Consider the following 24,547-nt stretch of genomic DNA (forward strand, 5'->3'; position numbering starts at 1 on the left):
ACTGACTGACTAAATGGGTGACTGACCGAATGACGTTTTAACTACTAACATATTGACTGACTAACTAGAAGACATGAATCAGCTCGGAATGAATACCTGACGAACTAACTGAATGGCTGGGTGACTGAATAAAAGCCTCTCACTAGGGTAACACGACTCAGGCCACATTAACCACGGCCTCTAATACACCTTTTTCAGACCTCTCTTGGCACACATCCACCGGCTTTTAATCGAGGTGGGGCGGAACCGTGGCCGGAATCTGCGTCTTCGAGTGTCCCCTTTCCTCTCCCTCTTCCTCCCCTTCTCGGCCCCTTGATGCTACGCTCCTCCAGGCCCAAGGGAGCTTTCCGGCCAAGAGGACCAAAGGAATGCCACGCCTAGCTATACAGAAGAGTCCAGGGTCCGTATCCTTAAACATTTCGACACCCAAGCACATATATTTTACAAGACTTTCGTAGTTGTGGGAGGGGGGCATTTCCAGGGGTATTTTTATGGCCCTAGTGGTAGTTTGACCCTTCTTCTGTACCACGAACATATAGAAACACTCATTAGAGCCTGATTAATCCCCTTTTCGACCTTTGGAAATTGGTGATGTGAGGGTGAGAGGCGAAGGCGTTTGAGAATACCGACTCAGGCGAGGAAGAGACGCCATCCACAGCAACTCGTCTTTTGTTACTGTTGAGTCCTCTATTCTGAAGGCCCAGTCCGGTTGTCAGGCGCTGCAGAATGTTGTTTTTGGTTCTGTAGACCCGTCCTCCGATCGGTACCTTTACGGCCACTGATGACCTAGAGGCTATTTATAACTGAATCAATGAAAGAGAGAGAGATAGAAAGATTGAGAGAGAGAAGGAATACAAAAAAGAAAGCCTAAGCGGAAAGAACGAGCCAAAGAAGAGAGAGAGAGAGAGAGAGAGAGAGAGAGAGAGAGAGAGAGAGAGAGAGAGAGAGAGAGTTAATGATCAATCCCTAACAGCCATAAAGAAGATAAAAGGAAACATAAAAGTGAAAAGAAAGAGGAGGAGACCAACCACCTTCCCATTTTTTAGTGAAAGAAGGGAAACAATGAAAGACGCAGTGGCACGCCAGCCCTCCTTGGGTGAGCAACTTGGCCCGCCCTTCCCCGCGGTTAAGTAGACTGCCTAGTTGCTCACCCGGGTCCTGCTACGGGCAGCCTAGCGCCGAGACTTGTATCGCCTCGACACTCCCTTACCGGGCCGCCGTACGGCCAAAGGCCCGGTTCCCTTTACATGGGGATAAATCTTAGACGACGACGACGCCGACGAATGAAAGACACCCCCCTCCTCCTCCGCCTCCGCCTCCTACTCCTCCTCCTCCTCCTCCTCCTCCTCCTCCAATGAATAAATAAGTGAGCGAACAAATGCATGAATAAATAACAGTGTGAAGGGAACAGATATTTGAACTGAGAGATCGAAGCGAAGGGAGGAAGAGAGGAAGGAAGGAAGGGAAGGAAGAAAGAAGGGATGGAGAGGAGTAAAGGAAGAGAGGAAGGAAGAAAGGGAGTGAGTCGGAGAAGAAAATAAGGAGGCAAAATGGAAGGAAGGAAGAAAGGAAGGAGAGAAGACAAGGAAACGAAAAGGAAGGAAAAGAGGAAGGGAGAAAGGGAGATAAAATAGAAGGAAAAAGAAAAAAAAAGAAAGAGAGAAAGAAAGAAAGAAGAGTAAAACAAAGAGAAAAAAGAAACGAATGTTGTGATAGCCAGACCAATAACGTGTGTGTGTGTGTGTGTGTGTGTGTGTGTGTGTGTGTGTGTGTGTGCTTAGGATAATGAGCAGTGGAATTTATTTATATTGTCTCCTCTTCAGTTTTCATTCTCATATTGGAAGGGGATTGAATACCTCCACTCGTGTGTGTGTGTGTGTGTGTGTGTGTGTGTGTGTGTGTGTGTGTGTGTGTGTGTGTGCATGATAAGTAGTGAAAGAGAGAGAATGAGAAAAGAAAAAAGAAAAAAATTGAAAGAAAGAATGAGAGAGAGAGAGAGAGAGAGAGAGAGAGAGAGAGAGAGAAATATTTAAGAAAGTCATTTTATACAATTTTCACTCTATTCATAATTTAGTTTCCCTTGTATCTCGACTAACTAAATGAAGGGTTTATTATTTGAAGGCGGCCCTCTCATTAGTAGTAGTAGTAGTAGTAGTAGTAGTAGTAGTAATAGTTGTAGTAGTAGTAGTAGTAGTAGTAGTAGTAGTGTTACCATTATTATTGTTGTTGTTGTTTTACTTCTTCTTCTTTTCTTGTTCTTTTTCTTCTTGGTCTTCTTCATCTTCATCTTTTTCTTCTTTCTATTTTTATTATCATTATTATTACTAGTATTACTATTATTATTATTATTATTATTATTATTATTATTATTATTATTATTATTATTATTATTATTATTATTATTATTATTATTATTATTATTATTATTATTATTATTATTATTATTATTATTATTATTATTATTATTATTATTATTATTACTATTATTATCATTATTACATCCGTTACATCACCACCCTTGCCACCAAGCCGGGAGGGAGTTAAAATAATTAATATCTGTTGCAATCATTCATTACCATTTATTAACTCGATCAAATTTCCATCACCACCACTACCACCACGCACCACCACCACCACCACTAACCTCACTACACCACCGCCTACATTCCTCACCTCCACGACCCCCCTCACTTTTCACCCTTTCCCCCACCCCATCACCACCACCACCACGGTCCCAGCCCCAGATACCACCACCACCACCACCACCAAAGTCCTCTCTATGTATCACTTTGCATATATTAAACTTTGTGTTCAGCAGCATCGTCATGTGAACGTCCCAGTAAACACATGACTATCTCTCCTTTCTTTGACCTTCCCTAGAAAACCTTACTGGCAATGTTATTTTATTAATTTTACGCGGCTTATAGAAAGGTAGAGTTTCTTAGGGTCGTATAACTTAACATTTCGACGCCCAATCACACTTATTTGACGAGGCTTCCCTAGGCGTTTTGAAGCATTTCCAGGGGTAGTGTAATGACTGTGGTAGTGGTAGTTTGACCCTTCTTCTGTACCATGAACCTAAAGAAACACTCATTAGAACACGGAACTAGCGGTATTAGGGTCTTATTGCTTAAGCGCCACAGCACACATTATTGACGAGGCTTTCGTAGGCGTTCCAAGGGTATTGTAATGACCCTGGTGGTGGTAGTTTGACCCTTCTTCTGTACCGTGAACGTGAAAAAACATTCATGAAAACACGATTAATCTCCGTTATGTACCTTAGAAATAGATGATGTGAGGGGCGGAAGCGTCTAAAAATTCCGGCCCTAGGGTTTGACACACACACACACACACGCACACACACACGCGCACGCACACACACACACACACACACACACACACACACACACACACACACACACACACACACACACACACACACACACACACACACACACACACACACACACACACACACACACACACACACACACACACACACACACACACACACACACACACACACACACACACACACACACACACACACACACACACTAGTAAACGATTAAACACACATACACACACAGACAAACACAGAGATTGATCGGCGGTTAAATAGCTTACAGACCCCCCCAAAAAATTGTCAACCTAAATGGAAGAAATTATGATGTGAAAAATTAGCGAAAAATAATTAATGAAACTATCGACGCGAATATTGTGCGTTTGTGTGTGGGAGGGGTGTGGGGGGGTGTGGGTGGGTGTGGGTGTCTGTATGTCTGTCTGTCCGTCTGTATGTCTGTCTCTTTTTCTTACAGCAAAGGAAGTAGTTCAATGGCGAAAAGAACATGAGAAAGGAAAAAAGGTATCTGTCTATCTGTCTGTCTGTCTGTCTGTCTGTGATCCTCGTTCCTTCAATACTGATCATGGCAAAGTCCAGTCAAGCGGCCACCGTCACTTTATACCCCAAGTTCAAGTTCAGGAGCTCGTATTCGCGCTTATCGCACTCCTCTTCTTGCCTCCATCTGTGTGTCTGCGTGTCTCTATGTATGTATGTATGTATGTATGTGTGTGTGATCGTCCCCTTAACACTGGTCACGCGGCTGCCGTTACTCTAAACCCCAAATTCACGTTCAGGAGCTCGTATCTGTGCTTATCATACTCCTCTTCTCGCCACTATCCCGCCCCCTCAGCCCGTCTTGTGGCGTGGCCCGGCGGTGTCCTGCCTCGAGGGGCGCGGCGGCTCCACGCGGCCCCGCAGGACGCCCCCGCTAATACCAGGAGCGAGGTGGTTATTTTCCTCTCATTTTGCCTCACCCTGTCCCAGTCCTCCTGTGACGTCACGCCGCTCTCGCCGCCATAAGTGGATTTCCTGCGTCGTTGTGTTTGTGTTTTTTTTCTCTTGTTTGGTCTTTGCTATCGGGAGTCTATTAATTTAGCTTTTCCTTTTCTTACTACTAGCCGTTGATTTTCTTTTGTTTTGTTTTTATCTCCCGTTGTTTTGTTGATTTGTTCCGTTGTTTTGGTTTTATCTTCCGTTGATTTTCTTTTGTTTTCTTACTACTTGCCGTTGATTTTCTTTTGTTTTCCACTACTTGCCGTTGATTTTCTTTTGTTTTCCACTACTTGCCGTTGATTTTCTTTTGTTTTCCACTACTTGCCGTTGATTTTCTTTTGTTTTCCACTACTTGCCGTTGATTTTCTTTTGTTTTCTTACTACTTGCCGTTGATTTTCTTTTGTTTTCTTACTACTTGCCGTTGATTTTCTTTTGTTTTCTTACTACTTGCCGTTGATTTTCTTTTGTTTTCTTACTACTTGCCGTTGATTTTCTTTTGTTTTCTTACTACTTGCCGTTGATTTTCTTTTGTTTTCTTACTACTTGCCGTTGATTTTCTTTTGTTTTCTTACTACTTGCCGTTGATTTTCTTTTGTTTTCCACTACTTGCCGTTGATTTTCTTTTGTTTTCCACTACTTGCCGTTGATTTTCTTTTGTTTTCCACTACTTGCCGTTGATTTTCTTTTGTTTTCCACTACTTGCCGTTGATTTTCTTTTGTTTTCCACTACTTGCCGTTGATTTTCTTTTGTTTTCTTACTACTTGCCGTTGATTTTCTTTTGTTTTCCACTACTTGCCGTTGATTTTCTTTTCTTTTGCTTTTATCTTCCGTTGTTTCTTTTTTTTTATCGGGATTCTGTTAATTTAGCTTTTTCCTTTTTACTAGTGTCAGCCGTCGCGTTTCTGTTCTAAGTACGATATATTATTCTCTCATAATTACTTTAAAATCACCATTAATTTATATATCTCCTTAATTTATCTTTTTTTTATTCGTCACTACATTGCACTATTGTTATTTGGTGCTCGTACTTCATCCAATTTCCTCGTGTATAAGTCAACCACAAATCACTAATACATATATTCTATCCTTAACAAACTGATTAGCGGGAAAGGGAAAAGGATGATAAAGCCGATAGACAGACGCTGATCAAAAAAATTAGTTAGTTCTTATTCATGTTTGTTTTGGGGTGACATTTCCTTACAACCTCTACCTTCTATCTATCTCTTTCTATCTATCTATCTCTAACTATATCTATTTCTCTACTACGTTTACGATGTTGACCTCTCTCTGAAATTGACCTCTCTTTTGGCAACTCTTGATTTCTTATCGTAGGAACAGTGATTAGCGGGCTTTTTTATCTTTATTTTCTTTGCCATTGAACTACTTTCTCTGCTTGAAATAAATCTAGTTCTTTTCATTCATTTCGTTGGAGGGTCCCTGCGTCGTGGAGGTGGGCGTGGAGTGTAGTCAACGAAACCCTAGCGGCGAACCGAGGCACTGAATGCGGGATGGGAAGTCTGGTTATTTTTTCTGGTTATTCTTTCCCGTCGTGTACATATGACATCGCATGTTGACGCAGTCTGGCCGGGCTGAGGTCAACCCACACGGGGGACACAAGGCGTGGGGATGAAATATTCACACGCACATGTAACCTGGAGACAGCAGAGGGCGGCGGACGGGGCGGGCCACACCACGCTCTGCCTCTAGGAATACCTCACTGTACATTCCACCTCCCACAGAACGCTCCTCCACCCCGCCTTGCAGTAAACATAACACAGTCTTCGTCCGCGCACAGCTTTCTTGCTTCCTTGCAGCAGCAGCCCCGCTCGTCAGCAGGGCGGGGCACCACAGCCTCTACGCCGCGCACACCAGCAGCTCCACGCAAGGCCTCACCGCATGCCCACCACTCTGCCTGGACACCGAACTACTGCTATTACTGCATTGTGCCTTGACTCACAGCATCCCACTAACCATGTATCACTGCTGGCTCTTTCTGATTCTGCCTTCTGCCTCCTCTGTCCCCACACCAAGACAGCTTATCTCTCTTCATGCCTTTGTTTGAACTGTTTTATAATCTGACCGTGTGACGTTTTTTATATAATCCTTGACAGCCACAACGACATCTGGCTTGTTATTATTATTTTCTTTTTCTTCCATCTTGGTGTGTGTCAGCAGTATCAGTTTGTTACTCTTCATGTTTTTGTTTGAATTGTTTTAGTATAATCTGACGGTGTGACGTGTTTGATCTATATAATCCTCATAGCCACAATCACATCTGGCTTGTTATTATTCTGCTTTTTCTCGTTGTTTCAGAAGTCTCAGTTTGTTACTCTTCATGTTTTGGTTTGATTTGTTTTATTATGATCCGACAGTGTGACGTCTTTGATCTGTATAATCCACACAACCACAACCAAATCTGGCTTGTTGCTCCTCTTCTTCTTCATTCTCTGTGTTTCAGCATTCTCAGTTTTGGATTTACTGTGTATTACTATGTGTGTTTAGTTTGAATAATGACTTGAGTTTAGATTTTTTCCACCCACAACTCATGATGACCATATTTGCATTTTTTACACGACAATCTGTATTTGCATTTTCTTTCTTGGCCAATATTTGCTGATCACTTGTTTTTAAGTCAAGCCCCTGAAGTGAGCATGAGTCCAACACTTCATGAGTAAACCTTCCCCCTTTCCACCTCCCTCCCCTACTTGAAATTCCTCCCTCTCTCTCCCTCAAGCCCTCCCTCTCACTCTCCCTCCCCTTCAACATAACCTTCAAATGTTCTGTTCCTGTGCAGACTCATAAATCGTCCCTCTGAACCACCCGACATGCCAAGGCTAGGAGACGAAGCCACCAACTAAAGCAAGCCCACTCTAAGCCCCTCCTCATGTCCCTCCCTTCCTCCCCCTTTCCCTCCCCGTCAACTGATCTTTAAATGTTCTGTCCCAGCAACAGGTCAAAAAATACTCCCTCTAAATCACCCGCCAGTGTCAAGGCTAGCAGACGAAGCCACCAACTAAAGCAAGCCCACTCAAATGCCCCTCCCTCAAGCCCTCCCTCCCCCTCCCTTTCCCTCCCCGTCAACATAATCTTCAAATGTTCTGTCCCAGCAACAGGTCAAAAACTGCTCCCTCTGAATCACCCGCCATGTCAAGGTTACCAGACGAAACCACCGACTAAAGCCAGCCCACTTAAAGCCCTCCTCCTGTCCCTCCCTCCCTCCCCCTTCAAATATTCTGTCCCTATGAAAAAATAAAAATATTTCCTCTGAATGACCCACCATGACAAGGCTAGCAGACGAAGCCACCAACTAAAACCAGGCCACTCAAAGCCCTTCCCTCCAGCCCCTCTCTCAATCCTCCCTTCCCCACACCTTGTATAAAGACGCTCCACCACCACCACCACCACTACCACTACCACCAACCACTGCCTCCCTCACCGCCCCACTAACCACTGTCCACCCTCCACCCTCGGTACAGATGCTGGAGGCACGAGTCGTCACCAGGTGGTCCCGGCAGAGTCCACGGTCCGCCCACTGCTTACTGTCACCACCTTTGGTAAGTGGCCCCTCAACGGTCCGCGCCACCCCACACCTCCTGCACTGCTTGCCGTATCAGTAGTAGTGGCTCCCCCCCTGGCACTGGTAGCGTTGGGAGTCCCCTGTGTGGTGGCTCTGAGGCCGAAGTCACCAGCTGTCTTCCACCTCATTCTTGGGTAGTTTTGTCCAGCACTTTTCACCGTAAGCGTAAATGCAGCCGTCGTGGGGGTAGTGGCGGCCCTCACGTGTAGTGGGAATGTTGTTTTTGACTGGTAGTGTTGTCCTGGCTTTCGTGGAGACCCGGATAGTCGCTGTACGTACGCCCTGGAGCAGAGACTTGTGGTGTTCCTCCCTCCTGTAGCGGTTCTCTTTAACGTAGTGTGTGTGAGAGGTGGCCGCTTATATACCTGGCGCTCTCACTCTCTCTCTCATTCTCTATGGCTTTATTGCTGTTGTTATTTTTGTTGTTTCCGTTGTTGTTTTGTTGTCTTAGTCTCTCTGCTTACAGTTCAGTGACGGGGAGACTGTGTGTGTGTGTGTGTGTGTGTGTGTGTGTGTGTGTGTGTGTGTGTGTGTGTGTGTGTGTTTATGTGTGTGTGGGAGGTTCTGTGTTTGTATTTGTGGGAAGTGTTTTGTGTGTGTGTGTGTGTGTGTGTGTGTGTGTTTATGTGTGGGGGGGGGGGAGGTTCTGTGTATATGTTTGTGTTTGTGTGTGTGTGTGTGTGTGTGTGTGTGTGTGTGTGTGTGTGTGTGTGTGTGTGTGTGTGTGTGTGTGTGTGTGTGTGTTGCGGTCGCTTTTATTGGCTTTTGTGTTTGGGTGTGTGTGTGTGTGTGTGTGTGTGTGTGTGTGTGTGTGTGTGTGTGTGTGTGTGTGTGTGTGTGTGTGTGTGTGTGTGTGTGTGTGTGTGTGTGTGTGTGTGTGTGTGTGTGTGTGTGTGTGCTTCCTATATCATATTGTGAATTCTTTTGTGGCTTCTGTTTTTAAAGCTTCCAGATCACCTTTTTTTTCCCTTTGGTCAGCGGTAAACAATCCATCTCTTCACTCGGCAGCGACCTTTTACTCAATGATTTCACTTCTTAGGTAAGCCACGTATTTTTAAGTGCTTTGTATCATTATTTTTCCATCAACGGTGGTTGCTATGTATATTTTTTTTCAGCATTCAAACTGATTTTTTTCCTCAATTATCGAACTTCTTTTCCTTTAATTAACATTTTTCTTCCGTTCAACGATTTTTTTATCATTATTATCATGCGAAGTTTTATGGGGGACACCAAGGGGAGATGAGAGAGGTTTCATTTTGGAGTGAGTGTGAATACCTGTGGAAAGACGAGGAAAAGCTGAGAAAGTACGAGTATCAGAAGAAGGAAGAGAAAGACAGAGAGTGCGTGTGCGTGTGTGTGAGGGAGAGTATGAGACGGACAGAGCTACATAAAGGAAGAGGAGAGAGGAAAATGACGTCAAATAAGAAAGAGAGGAGGTACAAAAGGCTAAGAAAGTATGAATATAAGAGGAAGAGAGAGAGAGAGAGTGAGTGCGTGAGCGGATGAGTGAATATTAGGGTAAAGAAAAGAGGTAGAGAGACGAAGGAGAGAAGAACAGATGTCAAATAAGAATGAGGGAAAGTAGGAAAATATAAGAAAGAACAAGTATGAGAAGAAGAAAGAGAGAGAGGCAGAGTACGTGAGGGTGTGAGAGGGAGAAGACGAGATGGACAGCCAGGGAGGGGGAGAGAGGGAACAGATGGATCGGTGACAGACAGATGATTGTGAAGTGAGGTCTCGAGGTAGGTTATTACTTGTGCGATGCTTTGGTCTCCTCCTATTGATGTCCGATAAAGAGGAAAATAATGATAGTTCGGTGGTATTTAAGAGGAATGGAAGACTGGGGAAGGCTGAAAAGGAGGAAGGAGTAAGAATGGAAGATCGAAGAGGACGAAAAGGCGGAAGGAGAGAAGGGAATAGTTAGAAAGAAAGGAAGAAAAGGAGGATTAGGATGAGGTACAGGTGACCCCCCCTCAAAAAAGGTGAACGAAAGGATAAATGGAACACTAGAGAGAACTGAAAGGTGAAAGGGAAGAAAGGAATATGAAGAGAAGGAGAAAGTGAAAGAGGAGGAGGAGGAGGAGAAGAAGGAATGTTAGAGTGGAGAAGATGAGAAAGAAGATGGAAAGGAAGAAATATTAGGAGAGGAAGGAAGGTAAGGAAAGAAGAATATAAAAGTGATAGTTAAGTGAATGGTAGACTGAAGAAGATTGAAAGGAGGAAGGAAAGAAAGGAATAATAGGATAAGAAGAAAGGGAAGGAAGATGAGGGAGTGGTACAGTTGGCCCCCTTTTAAACTATATGTTGATGAAGACGCCGAAAAGAGTTACCAAGGTTTTTCAGCTAGCGAGGTGTGTTTGTACTCTCCACTCTCCTGAAAGCGCTGAAGTCGTAGGAAGCGCTCTCTCTCTCTCTCTCTCTCTCTCTCTCTCTCTCTCTCTCTCTCTCTCTCTCTCTCTCTCTCTCTCTCTCTCTCTCTCTCTCTCTCTCTCTCTCTCTCTCTCTCTCTCTCTCTCTCTCTCTCTCTCTCTCTCTCTCTCTCTCTCTCTCTCTCTCTCTCTCTCTCTCTCTCTCTCTCTCTCTCTCTCTCTCTCTCTCTTCTCTCTCTCTCTCACTCTCTCTCTCTCTCTCTCTCTCTCTCTCTCTCTCTCTCTCTCTCTCTCTCTCTCTCTCTCTCTCTCTCTCTCTCTCTCTCTGTGCACATGTTTATCATATACATTATAGTCTGGTCTGTTAGGGGAAAAATTGTGCAAATTATTCTACAAGCATGAAATGCGGCACATTCGTAGTTTTTGACATGCTGAATTCAAATCTGCCGGGAGGGTCGCCATATTGAATAATTCAAAATGGCGGCCACTCAATAAATGACTTCCGTTATTAGCCAACCAAAAGTCACATAATTACAATTAAAGGCACTTTTCTGGGGTTTTAGACCTCGCTGTTTCTAAATCTGTGGTCTGTTTGGCGGCAGCATTGACAGGGGACGCCATATTCGGAAATCCAATATGGCCGCCGCTAAAAAAATAATTTTGCATAACTTTGACACTTTAAGCCATAGAATCACAAGTAAGACCATTTTTCAGAGGTGTGGCTCTACACACACAGGAGGTCATGAAAAATGAGGTTGTTGCATCGCTTGCCCAGCTGCATGATCTTTGAAAAGATCTGCATGCCAAGTTCGTAACACAGACTTTAGAACAAGACACTTTGCCAAAAACAAACACTCAAAACGCTAAAATGTCCTCACATTCGCCAATCGCCCCGTTACCACCAAAAGTGGAAGCACATCAGGCAGTGCTCAGAGAAACTCTTCCCTCATAACCAAACTTTTCCTGCCCTTGCAGTCTCGACCTGATGCAGACATGGAAGAGTTCTTCCGGTATGAGAATCAGAGAGAACCACCCAGTCTCTCAAACCAAGGATCATTCAGGTCTGGCAAAAATTCGGACATTCTAGAGCACCTAAAGGCACCCACTGGTCGCTCAGCTGCAGCCAAAGCAGCCACGGTTGTTGTACTTGACATGGCAGCTGTTGTTCACATGGTGCGGCCGACCTCAGCACACACATTCACTGACTCTGTGCCTTAGCATTTGGTGCCATTTCTTGAGTCACAGGTAACTCCAACTGTCACACGGGTTGATGCTGTCTGGGACATCTATCCTGAGGACAACCTCAAAACCCTGACACACCATCGGCGTGGCTTAGGCCCACGTACCAGGATCGGGGACGGCCAGACCCGTATTTCAAAGAAGGACTGGAACACTGGGTTCCTCAAGAATACTGACAACAAAAGGGAACTGTTCACCTTTCTGAGTACACAGTTTGTGAAGCAGGATCTGGGTGGAAGGCTTCTCCTCAGCACCAACAAGGAGTGTGTTCTCTCGAACAAACAACATGACGTGTCTGGTCTTCAGCCATGTAACCACACCGAGGCTGATACCAGGATACTGCTCCATCTCGCCCATGCAGCACAGCAGCGCCACCAGGTTGCCTTGGTTCGCACAGTCGACAGTGATGTGGTCATCCTGGCCATTCACTTCTTTTCATCACTTGGGCTGTCCGAGTTGTGGGTGTGTTTCGGCAGTGGGAAAAAGATGCGTGACATTCCTATCCACATTATCTCTGCCCAGCTGGGACCATCAAGGTGCCTGGCACTGCTACTATTCCACGCGGTCACTTGCTGTGACACCGTGTCACACTTTCTGGGATGTGGCAAGAAGTCAGCCTGGTCAGCCTGGCAGAGCACACCAGGACTGAAGGACACCCTTGTTGCCGTCACCAGTGAACCCCAAGAGCTCAGCCCACAGTCTCGGCACATGCGCACTCTAGAGCGCTCCGTTGTAGTCATGTACAGCAAGAGCTGTGGTCTGGAACGTGTCAATGAGGCTAGGCTTCGACTCTTCACAAGTGGAAAAAAGACACTAGAGGCCTTACCACCAACACAAGCTGCCCTGTATCAACACATCCGCAGAGCAATGCTGCAGGCCAGCTTCTTTTGAAGTCAGGCAACGTCTGTCCACCAGGACATTCCTGACTTCCATGACTGGGGTGGCACAAGGACAGCAGTGGTGGATAGTTGCCCTTCTGGACAACCCTTGAGGACAGCAGTAAGGCCTGTTCCATCCTTTTGCAATGTGGCTGTGCAAAGTCATGCACAGGGAACTGCAAATGCTGCAGAGCTGGCGTTCGTTGCACAGGTCTGTGCAATTGCGAAGGTGGATGTGTGAACAATGAGGATTCATGAATCGGTGTCATACAGTCACAGGAAGTGGTCTGATTGTTACACTGGTTGGTTGATTGATTTAATTTACTGCCTTTTTGATTGGATAGTGTTTGTCTTGATGGTTATGAGCCGATTTTGTTGATCAGTAAAGGATACCTTGATCTCGGATATAAGGCTTCTTTGTTGAAAAGAGAGTGAACTACAGACATTCATAAGCTATCAAAAGAGGTTTTACTTGTGGTTCTATGGCTAAAAGTATCAAAGTTATGCAAAATTCTTCTTTTTTAGCGGCAGCCATATTGGATTTTCCAATATGGAGTCCCCTGTCAATGCTACCGGCAAACAGACATCAGATTAGAATCAGCAAGGTCTGAAACCCCAGAAAAGTGCCTTTAATTGTAATTATGTGACTTTTGGTTGGCTAGTAACGGAGAAGTCAGTTTATGACTGGCCGCCATATTAAATTGTCCAATGGCGACCCTATTGAGAATTGGCTTTGGCTCCCGACAGATTTGAATTCAGCATGTCAAGAACTACAAGTGTGCCGAATTTCATGTTTGTAGAAGAATTTGCACAATCCGTCCTTAAAATCCCCCGAACAGACCAGACTATTGGAGATTATTTTTGGGATGCTTGATTATATGGAATAGCGTGAAGCAAAGTTGTCAAGGAAAAGTATTCAGTTAGAATTAGTAGTAAGATTACTAGACGAAAAGGTTTAATAGCTTTTATTTCTCTTTCAAACGAACATAATGACGAATATTGAGTGAGGAAATTTGAGCATAGCAAAATAAATGTACCTTGGCTCACTCATATTTTCATTTTCATTTTATCATTTTTTGCACAGAATGAACCGCAAAACACGAATTCCCATCACTTAAACGCTTTCAAGTGATTCGAATACCAAGGAAATTTCGGCGTAGCAAAAAAAAATGTATCTTCGTTCAAGCGTATTGTATTTTTTACCATGTCTTTTTTTTTTCTTTTTTTTTCACAGAATTAACCGCAAAACACGACTGCCTACGACTTAAACGCTTTCAAGGCGTTCGAGTACCAAGGAAATTCGGCGTAGCAAATATGTATCTTGGTTCACGCATATTTTTCTTCTGTTTTTCTTTTTTTTCCACAGAATTAATTGCAAAACACGACTTCCTTCGACTTAAACGCTTTCAAAACATTCGAGTACCAAGGAAATTTCGACGTAGCAAATATGTATCTTGGTTCACGCATATTTTTTCTTCTGTTTTTCTTTTGTTTGCACAGAATTAATTGCAAAACACGACTTCCTACGACTTAAACGCTTTCAAGACGTTCGAGTACCAAGGAAATTTCGAAGTAGCAAAAAACAAAAATGTATCTTCGTTCACGCGTATGGCTTTTTTTTTTATTATGTCTTTTGCACAGAATGAACCGCAAAACACACAATGCCACTAATGAAATAAAAAAAAAGAGTCCGTGTGTGCGTAATGAATCGCCGCCTGCATTAATTAGAGGCTTATGAAAATATTACAGAAATTTCCTTTAATTAGCTCCAAACGTAACTCACTTATTGTAACATATTGGACTTTATGCAAGCCTTCCCCCGAGGCTGGCGGTGGTGGTGGAGGTGGTGGTGGAGGTGGTGGTGCTGATGTTTTGTTGTTGTTGTTGTTGGTGGTGGTGGTGGCGGTAATGATGGTGGTGGTGATGGTGGCGGTGGTGGTGGTGGTGGTTATGATGATGGTGATGGTGGCGGTGGTGGTGGTGGTGGTGGTGCTGATGTTTTGTTGTTGTTGGTGGTGGTGGTGGCGGTGGTGATGATGGTGGTGGTGGTGGTGGTGGTGGTGGTGATGGTGGTGGTGGTGGTGGCGGTGGTGATGATGGTGGTGATGGTGGCGGTGGCGGTGATGATGGCGGTGGTGGAAGTGGTTATGGTAGCAATAGCTGTGGTGGTGGACATTCGACTTTTATTTCATTTATTTAATTTTATTTAATTTTATTTACTCATTATTTTCTTTTTTTGCGCGCCGTTTTATCAAGTGGAGCCTGTCGCGGTGGTGGTGATGATTGTGGCGATGGTGGTGATGGTGGTGGTGGTACTGGTGGTAGGGGTGATGGTGGTGGCTGTGATGACGATGGACAGTCGACTTATTTTTTCTATTTTTGGCGGGCAGTTTTATCAAGCGGCGCCGGTCACTGTCCTCTCTAGTGTGTATGTGGACGCAGGGAACTCACATTGGGCAGTCAACAGTTTCCCCAGCGAGTTTTATTTGCCGACAGCCTTATCAAGCGGCGCCGGTCACTGCACTCTTGTAAAGGCAAGGAAACAGTGCACTCTTTACTGAGAGAGGATTTCGGTCCACCAGGAAAGGACGCTGTCGCCGCTTAATTTTCTCGGTGTCGTCGTGTAGTAATAACTTGGTAAAGAGAATGAGTGCTGCATTTTCTCTTAGTAATCCTTTGCTTGCTAGCAATCCAAGAAATAAATATTAGGCGCCGTAAAAAAGGAAAGAAAGTGGATATTTGGCATACAGATCGCGGCGGAAACTTAAGGATTCAGAATTAAAAGGGCAGACTCTCAAGCTGAATTAACCGTTCGCTGCAAAGAAGAGAAAAAGCAAAGTAACTGAGAGAGAATGCATAAGAAGGTAACCGATCACCGTTCGCTACAATGATGCCAAATCTATTCTCCGACTTACCAAAACTTCTTTCATTAACAGAAAATGTCAACACCTTGCTTCTTCTAATTCTTCCCGTGACTTCTGGCATCTAGCCAAAAATATCTCCTCCAATTTCACTTCTTCCTCTTTCCCTCCTCTCCTTAACCCTGACGGCAGGACTGCCGTCTCATGTGTCTCGAAAGCTGAACTCTTCGCTCAAACTTTCTGTAAGAACTCCACCCTGGACGATTCTGGGCATGTTCCTCCTACTCATCCCCCCTCTGACTCCCTTATGCCTGTTATTAAGATTCTTCCAAATGATGTTTTCTATGCCCTCTCTGGCCTCAACTCTCAGAAGGCTTATGGACCTGATGGAGTGCCTCCTATTGTCCTTAAAAACTGTGCTTCTGTGCTGACACCCTGCCTGGTCAAACTCTTTCGTCCCTGCCTATCAACATCCATCTTTCCTTCCTGCTAGAAGTATGCCTTTGTACAGCCTGTGCCTAAGAAGGGTGACCGTTCCAATCCCTCAAACTACCGCCCTATAGCTTTACTTTCCTGTCTATCTAAAGCTTTTGAATCAATCCTTAACCGGAAGATTCAAAAGCACCTTTCCACTTCTAACCTTCTATCTGATCGCCAGTATGGATTCCGCAAGGGGCGTTCTTCTGGTGATCTCCTTGCTCTCTTAACTGACTCTTGGTCATCCTCTCTTAGCAGTTTCGGTGAAACTTTCTCTGTTGCGCTCGACATATCGAAAGCCTTCGATAGAGTCTGGCACCAGTCTTTGCTTTCTAAACTGCCCTCTTTCGGATTCTATCCCTCTCTCTGTTCCTTTACCTCCAGTTTCCTTTCCGGCCGTTCTATCTCTGCGGTGGTAGACGGTCACTGCTCTTCCCCTAAACCTACCAACAGTGGCGTTCCACAGGGCTCTGTCCTATCACCCACTCTCTTCCTGTTATTCATCAATGATCTTCTTTCCATACAAACTGTCCTGTCCACTCATACGCCGACGACTCCACTCTGCATTATTCAACTTCTTTCAATAGAAGACCCTCTCAACAGGAAGTACACGACTCCAGACTGGAGGCTGCAGAACGCTTAACCTCAGACCTTGCTATCATTTCCGATTGGGGCAGAAAGAACCTTGTGTCCTTCAATGCCTCAAAAACTCAATTTCTCCATCTATCAACTCGACACAATCTTCCAAACACCTATCCTCTATTCTTCGACAACACTCAGCTGCCACCATCTTCAACACTAAACATCCTCGGTCTATCCTTAACTCAAAATCTCAACTGGAAACTGGAAACGCTAAATCAGCTTCCTCGAGGTTGGGGGTTCTGTATCGTCTCCGCCAGTTCTTCTCCCCCGCGCAGTTGCTGTCCATATACAGGGGCCTTGTCCGCCCTCGTATGGAGTATGCATCTCACGTGTGGGGAGGCTCCACTCACACAGCTCTTCTGGACAGAGTGGAGTCTAAGGCTCTTCGTCTCATCAGCTTTCCTCCTCCTACTGATAGTCTTCTACCTCTTAAATTCCGCCGCCATGTTGCCTCTCTTTCTATCTTCTATCGATATTTCCATGCTGACTGCTCTTATGAACTTGCTAACTGCATGCCTCCCCCCCTCCCGCGGCCCCGCTGCACACGACTTTCTACTCATGCTCATCCCTATACTGTCCAAACCCCTTATGCAAGAGTTAACCAGCATCTTCACTCTTTCATCCCTCACACTGGTAAACTCTGGAACAATCCTCCTTCATCTGTGTTTCCTCCTGCCTACGACTTGAACTCTTTCAAAAGGAGGGTATCAGGACACCTCTCCTCCCGAAATTGACCTTTCTTTCGGCCACCTCTTTTAATTCTTTTTTGGGAGCAGCGAGTAGCGGGCTTTTTTTTATTATTGTTTTCTTTTTTTTGTGCCCTTGAGCTGCCTCCTTTGTTGTAAAAAAAAAAAAAATGAAGAAAAAGCGTAACCTTGCTGAGAGAAAATGCATAAAAAAATAACCAAGCGGCAAAACATGAAATAGCAAAACATAGATACAATCCATAGATACGACAAGAAACAGGTGAGCAAAATCAATGCCGACGGTTTTCTGGAACGAAACGGAGGGACGTAAGAGGCAGCTTAAGGAAGTCTTGTCTTAGTTTTCTTCTCTCAAGCTGACACACGTGAAAAAGCTGCAGTCCCGCCTTGAAAACCTCTCACATCCATCCTCCCTCAACCCCTGACACCCACGCAGCTGTAACCCGGAGTCGCTGTGAGGAAGGCTGGCGGCATTGCATATCCTGGCCGTGATGAGGTCATTATGGCCAGCACGCCGGGGACGGGGCCGCGGTCACGCCCACGACAAGCCCTGTGGAAGGTGCGAATGTGTAGCTTGTAGTTGACCAGCGACTTATTTCCACGGCACAAAATTCAGGCAGGGCAAAATACAGGTCCATAAAACGTGCTTGCAACGTATGGATTTATAGAAAAAGAGGCATTTTAAAGGAAAAAAAAAAAAAAAAGAGGAAACCGAAAAGCCTACTGGTGTTGCCTCCTTATAAAACAAAGATATGTCGGAAGAGCGATGAATAAGTGTCTTTGTAGCCCCTTCTTAAGAACATAAGAACATAAGAACGCAGGAGTCTGCAAGAGGCCGGTAGGCCTGTACGAGGCAGCTCCTTTGACCCTAAGCTCCCGTGTATCTAACCCCACCTAATATCGCTGTCCATGAATTTATCTAGTCTATTTTTGAATGTGACAATTGTATTGGCACTCACCACATGACTGCTAAGCCTAATCCACTCATCCACCACCCTATTAGTAAACCAATTTTTGCCTATGTCCCTGTTGAATCTGAATTTATCCAGTTTAAACCCGTTACTTCGTGTCCTACCCGGTTCTCTTACCAACAAAACCTTATGAATGTCTCCCTTATTAAAGCCCTTCATCCATTTATAAACCTCGATCATGTCTCCACGCACCCTTCGCCTTTCTAGAGAATGCAAGTTTAACTGTTTGAGTCTTTCCTCGTATGGCAAGTTTCTCAACCCCTGAATCATCTTAGTCATCCTCCTCTGCACCGATTCTAACATTTTGATATCCATTCTATAGTAGGGTGACCAGAACTGAACCATAGTCAAGATGAGGTCTAACTAATGCTAAATATAGTTTGAGGAAGACTTCAGGGCTTCTGTTGCTTACGCTCCTTGAAATAAATCCCAGTACCCTATTAGCTCGATTTCTAGCTTGAATGCATTGTGCCCTTGGACGGAGATCAGAGCTCACTAAGACCCCTAAATCCTCTCGCACCCAGACCTACTTATGAGAGTGTCATTTAAGCAATAGTTATGTGAGGGTTGTTCCTACCTACACTCAGAATACTGCACTTCCCTACATTGAACTCCATCTGCCATTTATCCGCCCAGTCATATAATCTGTTGAGTTCACCTTGGAGAATACTAGCGTCCTGATCCGACTCAATTACTCTACCGATCTTGGTATCATCTGCAAATTTACTAACATCACTACTAATTCCTGTGTCTAAGTCATTGATATAAATAATAAACAAAAGTGGACCTAATACCGAACCTTGTGGGACCCCACTCGTAACACATCCCCAGTCAGATCTTTTACCATTGATTTGCACTCTTTGCTTCCTATTGCTAAGCCACGCCTTGACCCAGTTCAAAACTTTACCCTCTACTCCGTGAGCCTGTAATTTAAGCAACAGTCGTTGGTGAGGAACTTTGTCAAACGCTTTACTAAAATCAAGATAGATTACATCATAATTTTCATCTCTGTCAACCGCCTCAAATACTTTATTGTAGAAGGACAAGAGATTGGTGAGGCATGACCTACCTTTTGTGAACCCATGCTGCGAGTCGTGAATTAAGCTATGTTTCTCTAAATGCTCCCGAATGTTCCTGGCTATTATGGACTCCAGCATCTTCCCTATAACCGATGTTAAGCTAATTGGGCGATAGTTTGAAGCAACTGACCTGTCCCCCTTTTTAAAAATCGGCGTCACATTAGCTACTTTCCATAGGCTCGGCACATAGCCAGTATTTACCGACATCTTAAAGATGTCGGTTAGTGGGTCACTGATTATATCACCTAGCACCTTTAATACCCTCGGAAATATCCCGTCAGGACCTGGCGACTTGTTCTTCTTAAGCTTATCTATCTCATCCTGAACTACTTGCCTGGTAAAGTACCTGGTAAAGTGAAAGAGTTTGTCTCAGGAAGGAGGAAATACATAGGAAAGAAAGGCGACTCTAGAGTTTACCAGTTGAAGTAAGGAAAAAAAATAAAGATACTGGTCAACTCTTGCATTGGAAGGTGAAACAGCATTGAGTTGAGCATTAAGTTTACCGGTGAGAGGAATAAAAAAAAATAATGAAGAAACTGGTCAACTCTTGCAGTACGAAATTGAACAGCATAGAGTTGACAATTCCCTAACCTCCTCTCGCTGCAGAGAGGACATGGACGAATGTTGAACCGGCCTACGTACTAACTTCCACGCAAACTACTCCTGTACGCACCGGCGGAAAGCGTGAAACTCGCTATGACAATAACAGCCGGACCAACTTGCCAACCTCTCGCCGCTACTGCTAACAACTGCACAGCGCGCGAGGATGAGGAGTGTTGACCCGGACTTATATACTAACTTCGATGCAAACGGCCATTGTGTGAACCAGCGAAGAGCATGAAACTCGTGTACCCAGCAGCGCTCCACTCCCGTACCTCGGACAAGCGTAGGTGGACAAGATGGTTGATAGGTGGTCTTCAGGACAGCATATGGGTAATCTTACGCCACTCGGGGTGGCTGAAAAATCCCAGCTTGTGGCAGCGGGCGGGACTCGAAGCGGCGCCCGCACACTAACCACTCAGCCACCGCCTCCCCGAATTGTCTGTATTATGGCTTTAGTGAGGATCAGGTGATGTTAATTCCAACTTTTTATCGGCACAGGAGACACATTCATGGACATACTGAGGCGAAGAAGAGAAGGCCGAGTAAGGGCTGTCATTTTTCTGCTCTTGGAACATTTTTTAAGTCATTACATTAAAGAAAGTGAGCAAGGCGATGTTTCTGCTCGTTCTTTTCGCCTCACCTGACAAGTACATAAACACACTTACACTCTTACACGCACTCTACTCAGATGATGATAACGATGAGGAGGAAAAGGAGGAGGAGGAGGAGGAGGAGCAGCAAAAAGAGGCAAGAGGAGCCGGTGCATGGAATGAGTGTCCGGAGCTCTCTACGTAGACCAATACTTGGATGAGAGAGTGAGGTGATGTTACGTCCTAGAATATTTCATGAACACTCACACACGCACACACATACACAGACACTACTCAGACGATAAGAAGGAGGAAGGAAGGGAAAGAATGCAGGCAGTGGAGTGTTTGAGGCATCGATCTTAAGACATGAGAGGCTTCAAGAATTAAGGCTTTACTTCAGGCGGATGACTCACTCACTCGCCTCAGACCTCGGACCTTGAACCTTGAATCTCGCCGCGCCGCGTTTTTGCTATCGGGGAAAAAATAAACACGGGTGAAATATTTGACGAGTCTCTCCTTGGTGAGCCTCAAAAAAGAAAACGGATAACAAAACTGATAACGCGGAGACGGACGAAGATGAAGAGGAGGAGGGGAAGGAGGGGAGGGAAGAATAGGGGTGGATTGGGAGTTTCATTATGGAGGTGTGGGAGGTGGGAGGTAGCGGTGTTGATGGTGGGGACATTAAAGACCTCGGACATGGAAATGGAAGTGAAGGAGGAGGAGGAGGAAAAGACCAGGAGAAGTAAGAACAAGAGAAGGGAAAAAGAGGAATGGAGGAGGAAAAGAAGCAGGAGGAGGAGGAGAAATAATAGAGGAGGCATAGGACAAAGTGAAGATGGAAATGGAAGTGGAGGAGGAACAGGAGGAGGAGGAAAAAGAGGAATAGACGCGAAGGAGGAGCAGAAGAAGGCGGAAGAGCATAGCATAGCAGGCAGTGATGATGGAAATGGAGGTGAAAAAGAAACAGGAGGAAAAGGACAAGGAGGAAGGAAGAACAGGAGAAGGGGGAGGAGGAGAAAAAAAGAGGAGGCATAGAAGTCACTGACGACCATGGCTATATCGCAGACGGGGGCGGCAGCGATAATCGTAACAATAGCGACCTGCACCTCTGTCGTCCGTTGGGGGGGGGGGGTGCATGCTAACTATTTGGCGGGGGACCGAGAGAGCGAGCGGCCTTTACCCTTCACACCGCCGCTGTTGGTTGTGTCGGGGACGTAGGTATGGCTATGAAAATTCGGAACACCCTCTTCTTTATCGTCCTCTATAGTCTATACAGTGACATAAGAGGGAAAAAGTCAAACTCTGTGCCGACAACCATACGAAGAAAACTGGATTGCTGAAGTGCTGTTTGAAGACCACATTGACAAAGAAGTGAAAAGGGAAAAAAAAAGTCAAGCTCTGTTCCATCAACCATACGAAGAAAACTGGATTGCTGAAGTGCTGTTTGAAGACCAGATTGACAAAGAAGTGAAAAGGGAAAAAAGATCACACAGACAAAGAAGTGAAAAGGGAAAAAAAAAGTCAAGCTCTGTTCCATCAACCATACGAAGAAAACTGGATTGCTGAAGTGCTGTTTGAAGACCACATTGACAAAGAAGTGAAAAGGGAAAAAAGACCACACAGACAAAGAAGTGAAAAGGGAAAAAAAAAGTCAAGCTCTGTTCCATCAACCATACGAAGAAAACTGGACTTCTGAAGTGCTTTTTGAAGACCAGATTGACGAAGAAAAAGTGAAAAGGGAAAAGGGAAAAAAAGTCAAGTCCTGTTCCATCAACCATACGAAGAAAACTGGACTGATGAACTGACGTTTGAAGACCATGTTGACAAAGAAAAAGTGAAAATGGAAAAGGGAAAAGCAGCGGACTAAAAACCACCCAAGAACAGACAAGAGGAAGCAAAAGGGAGGCCGTCTCAAAGGCTGTCTCCCCGACCTTCAGCTGAATTGAACTCGTGGCTTGTGGACGGCCTAAACGGGAGGCGACGATTCGATTTCCAGCCGACGTCGACCGCGCGTCCGGCCACGTCACCGCCGCGTCGATATGGGAATGGAAAGAACGGCCACGTAACATCCCACGGGACCAAAGCGACACAGAAGGGAATATATTTACACCAACGACTGACACGCCTCCCAGGTTAAAGGCTATGGTCGGGGTTGGTATTCACAGGCGCTTCCTTCTCTTGCATCAACTCTCTCCAAAGGCCGAAAAGGAGATCAGTCGGGTTCTCATGAGTGTTTCTTTAGGTCCACGGTGCAGAAAATAAGAAAGAAGGGAGGAAGAGAGGGACGGAAGGGAGGAAGGAAGAAGGAAGGAGGAAGGGAAAGACGGAGAAGGAAAGGAAGGGAAGGAAAGAAGGAGGATTGAATGGGAGGGAAGGAAAGGAAAGAAGCAGGAAGAAATGAAGCGAAGGGAGGAAGGAAAGGCATGAGGAAGAAAAAGGGAAGATAGAGAGAAGGGAAGGAAAAGAAGGAGAGGAATGAGGAAGAAAAAGGGAAGGAAAATAACAAGATGATCGGAAGAAAACCTTTATATCAAACACTCTATGAGACACCAACGATTGACGCTCCTCCCATATAAAGACTTTGCGAACAGAAAGGAACAAGATGATCGGTAGAAAGAGGAATAACAACATACAGTATATCCCCGGAGACAAGATAACACGATCGGGAAGAGCTACTCACACCAACATCAGTAGCCTCCCAATGGATCTTACCTCACCCAACAGGCCTCAGAGGTAGGGAAATACAAGACTATCGATACTAACAGATTCATCGTTACGTAAGCCGGTACACAGCAAGGTAATGGAGATGGAAACACTACTACCACTTGCAACACTATTTTTCTTTATACTAACTTCTCTATATTTCTTTTTTATAGGAGCAGTGATTAGCGGGCTTTTTTTGTCATCATTATTTTTTTTTGGGGGGGGCCTTGAACTGTTTCCTCTACTATAAAAAAATAACTTCCCCTCACATGAAACAGATAACAAGATTGGCGATAGAGAAAAATGAAATCAGCGGCCGCAGCGATATAGAGATAGATAGATAGATAGAGAGAAAAAGAAAGAAGGAAGGAAGGGAAGAAAGAAAGACAGAAAGAAACAAAGAAAACGAAAGAAAGAGAAAAAATATATGGATAGACAGATAGATAGACAGACTCACAACCATCCTTTAAGACAAAACCAGACAACACAGAACGGAAACTCACATCAAGATAGACACTTCCCTATTAGAACACCTCACGGGTCAAACAAACACCACATTATCGATCACCAGAAACAAAGGTCAGCGGCCGAGGTGATCCATACGACCTTTGACCGACCGGCCGTTCCGAGGTGAGGGTGAGGTCTTGGCGGGGTCTGCGTGACTCTGAGGGCGCTAATGACTGCAGGAAACATCATGCGGAGGTAGATTATTTCCGGGGCGGGGCGAGGGGAGAGAGAGACGAGGGCGGGGGCGGTGAGGTTGGCGGCCGGTTACCTGTAGTTGAGGGGCGAGTCTTGGGCGTTCAGTGTGGGTGCGTCTCGGCCGACAGTATCTCACGGCGGGGGATTAGGCGGCGGGCGGATAGCTGTGTAATTATTGGGTTAGCGGGAGGGGAGGTAAAGGGTAAACGGGAAAGAGAGGTTGCAAGGGGAATAAGGAGGGGAAGCTTGTGTAGAGAGAGGGAGGACTGCACGGGAAGAGAAAGAGAGAAGGAAAAACTGTGTATGGAAAGAGGAGACGGGGCACATGAGGGGTAGAGTAAGGTTGCCAAGGGTAACACAGAAGGAAGGTGGATGGAGAGGGTGGATGAAACGGCGCAGATGGGTAGGCGGTGGCTGAGTGGTTAGCGTGCTGGGCTCACATTCACCACGCCATGGACAACATCGGTTCGAATCCCCACGCTACCCCCTGGGATTTTTCAGTCACCGCCGAGTGGCCTAAGACTATCCACATGCTGTCCAGAAGACCGCCCATCAACCCGGACTCTAGAAGAAACCATCCAGTGAATCAAGAATGAGATCCGGGGGGCAGCATGAGCCAAGCATAACTGGCGGCACTATAAAAATTGCCTTCGCCTTGACGGGCTTGGGCCGACCATCTGTCCCCTGAAGAAAGCCTACCGGCGCTAGAGGTGGGAATGTGAAAAAAAAAAAAATATAAGAAAAGGAAAGAGAGGTTGGTGGAGAAAACGAAGAGGGAAAGTGTATATGGAGGAAGAATATGGCGTACAGAAAG

General features: G+C 45.2%; 1 protein-coding gene across 1 annotated transcript in view; it reads left to right on the forward strand.

Moving 5' to 3' along the window:
- LOC126996635 (ankyrin repeat and fibronectin type-III domain-containing protein 1-like) overlaps positions 1 to 24,547 on the forward strand; it is a 366,486-nt gene that overhangs the window by 203,610 nt on the left and 138,329 nt on the right. Inside the window, exon 4 of the mRNA XM_050857314.1 lies at positions 7,815 to 7,892. Within this exon, the coding sequence (XP_050713271.1) occupies positions 7,815 to 7,892 (78 nt within the window). The remainder of the gene's footprint in view (positions 1 to 7,814; positions 7,893 to 24,547) is intronic.

Source organism: Eriocheir sinensis, chromosome 10 (assembly GCF_024679095.1).
Source record: "Eriocheir sinensis breed Jianghai 21 chromosome 10, ASM2467909v1, whole genome shotgun sequence".
NCBI lineage: Eukaryota > Metazoa > Arthropoda > Malacostraca > Decapoda > Varunidae > Eriocheir > Eriocheir sinensis.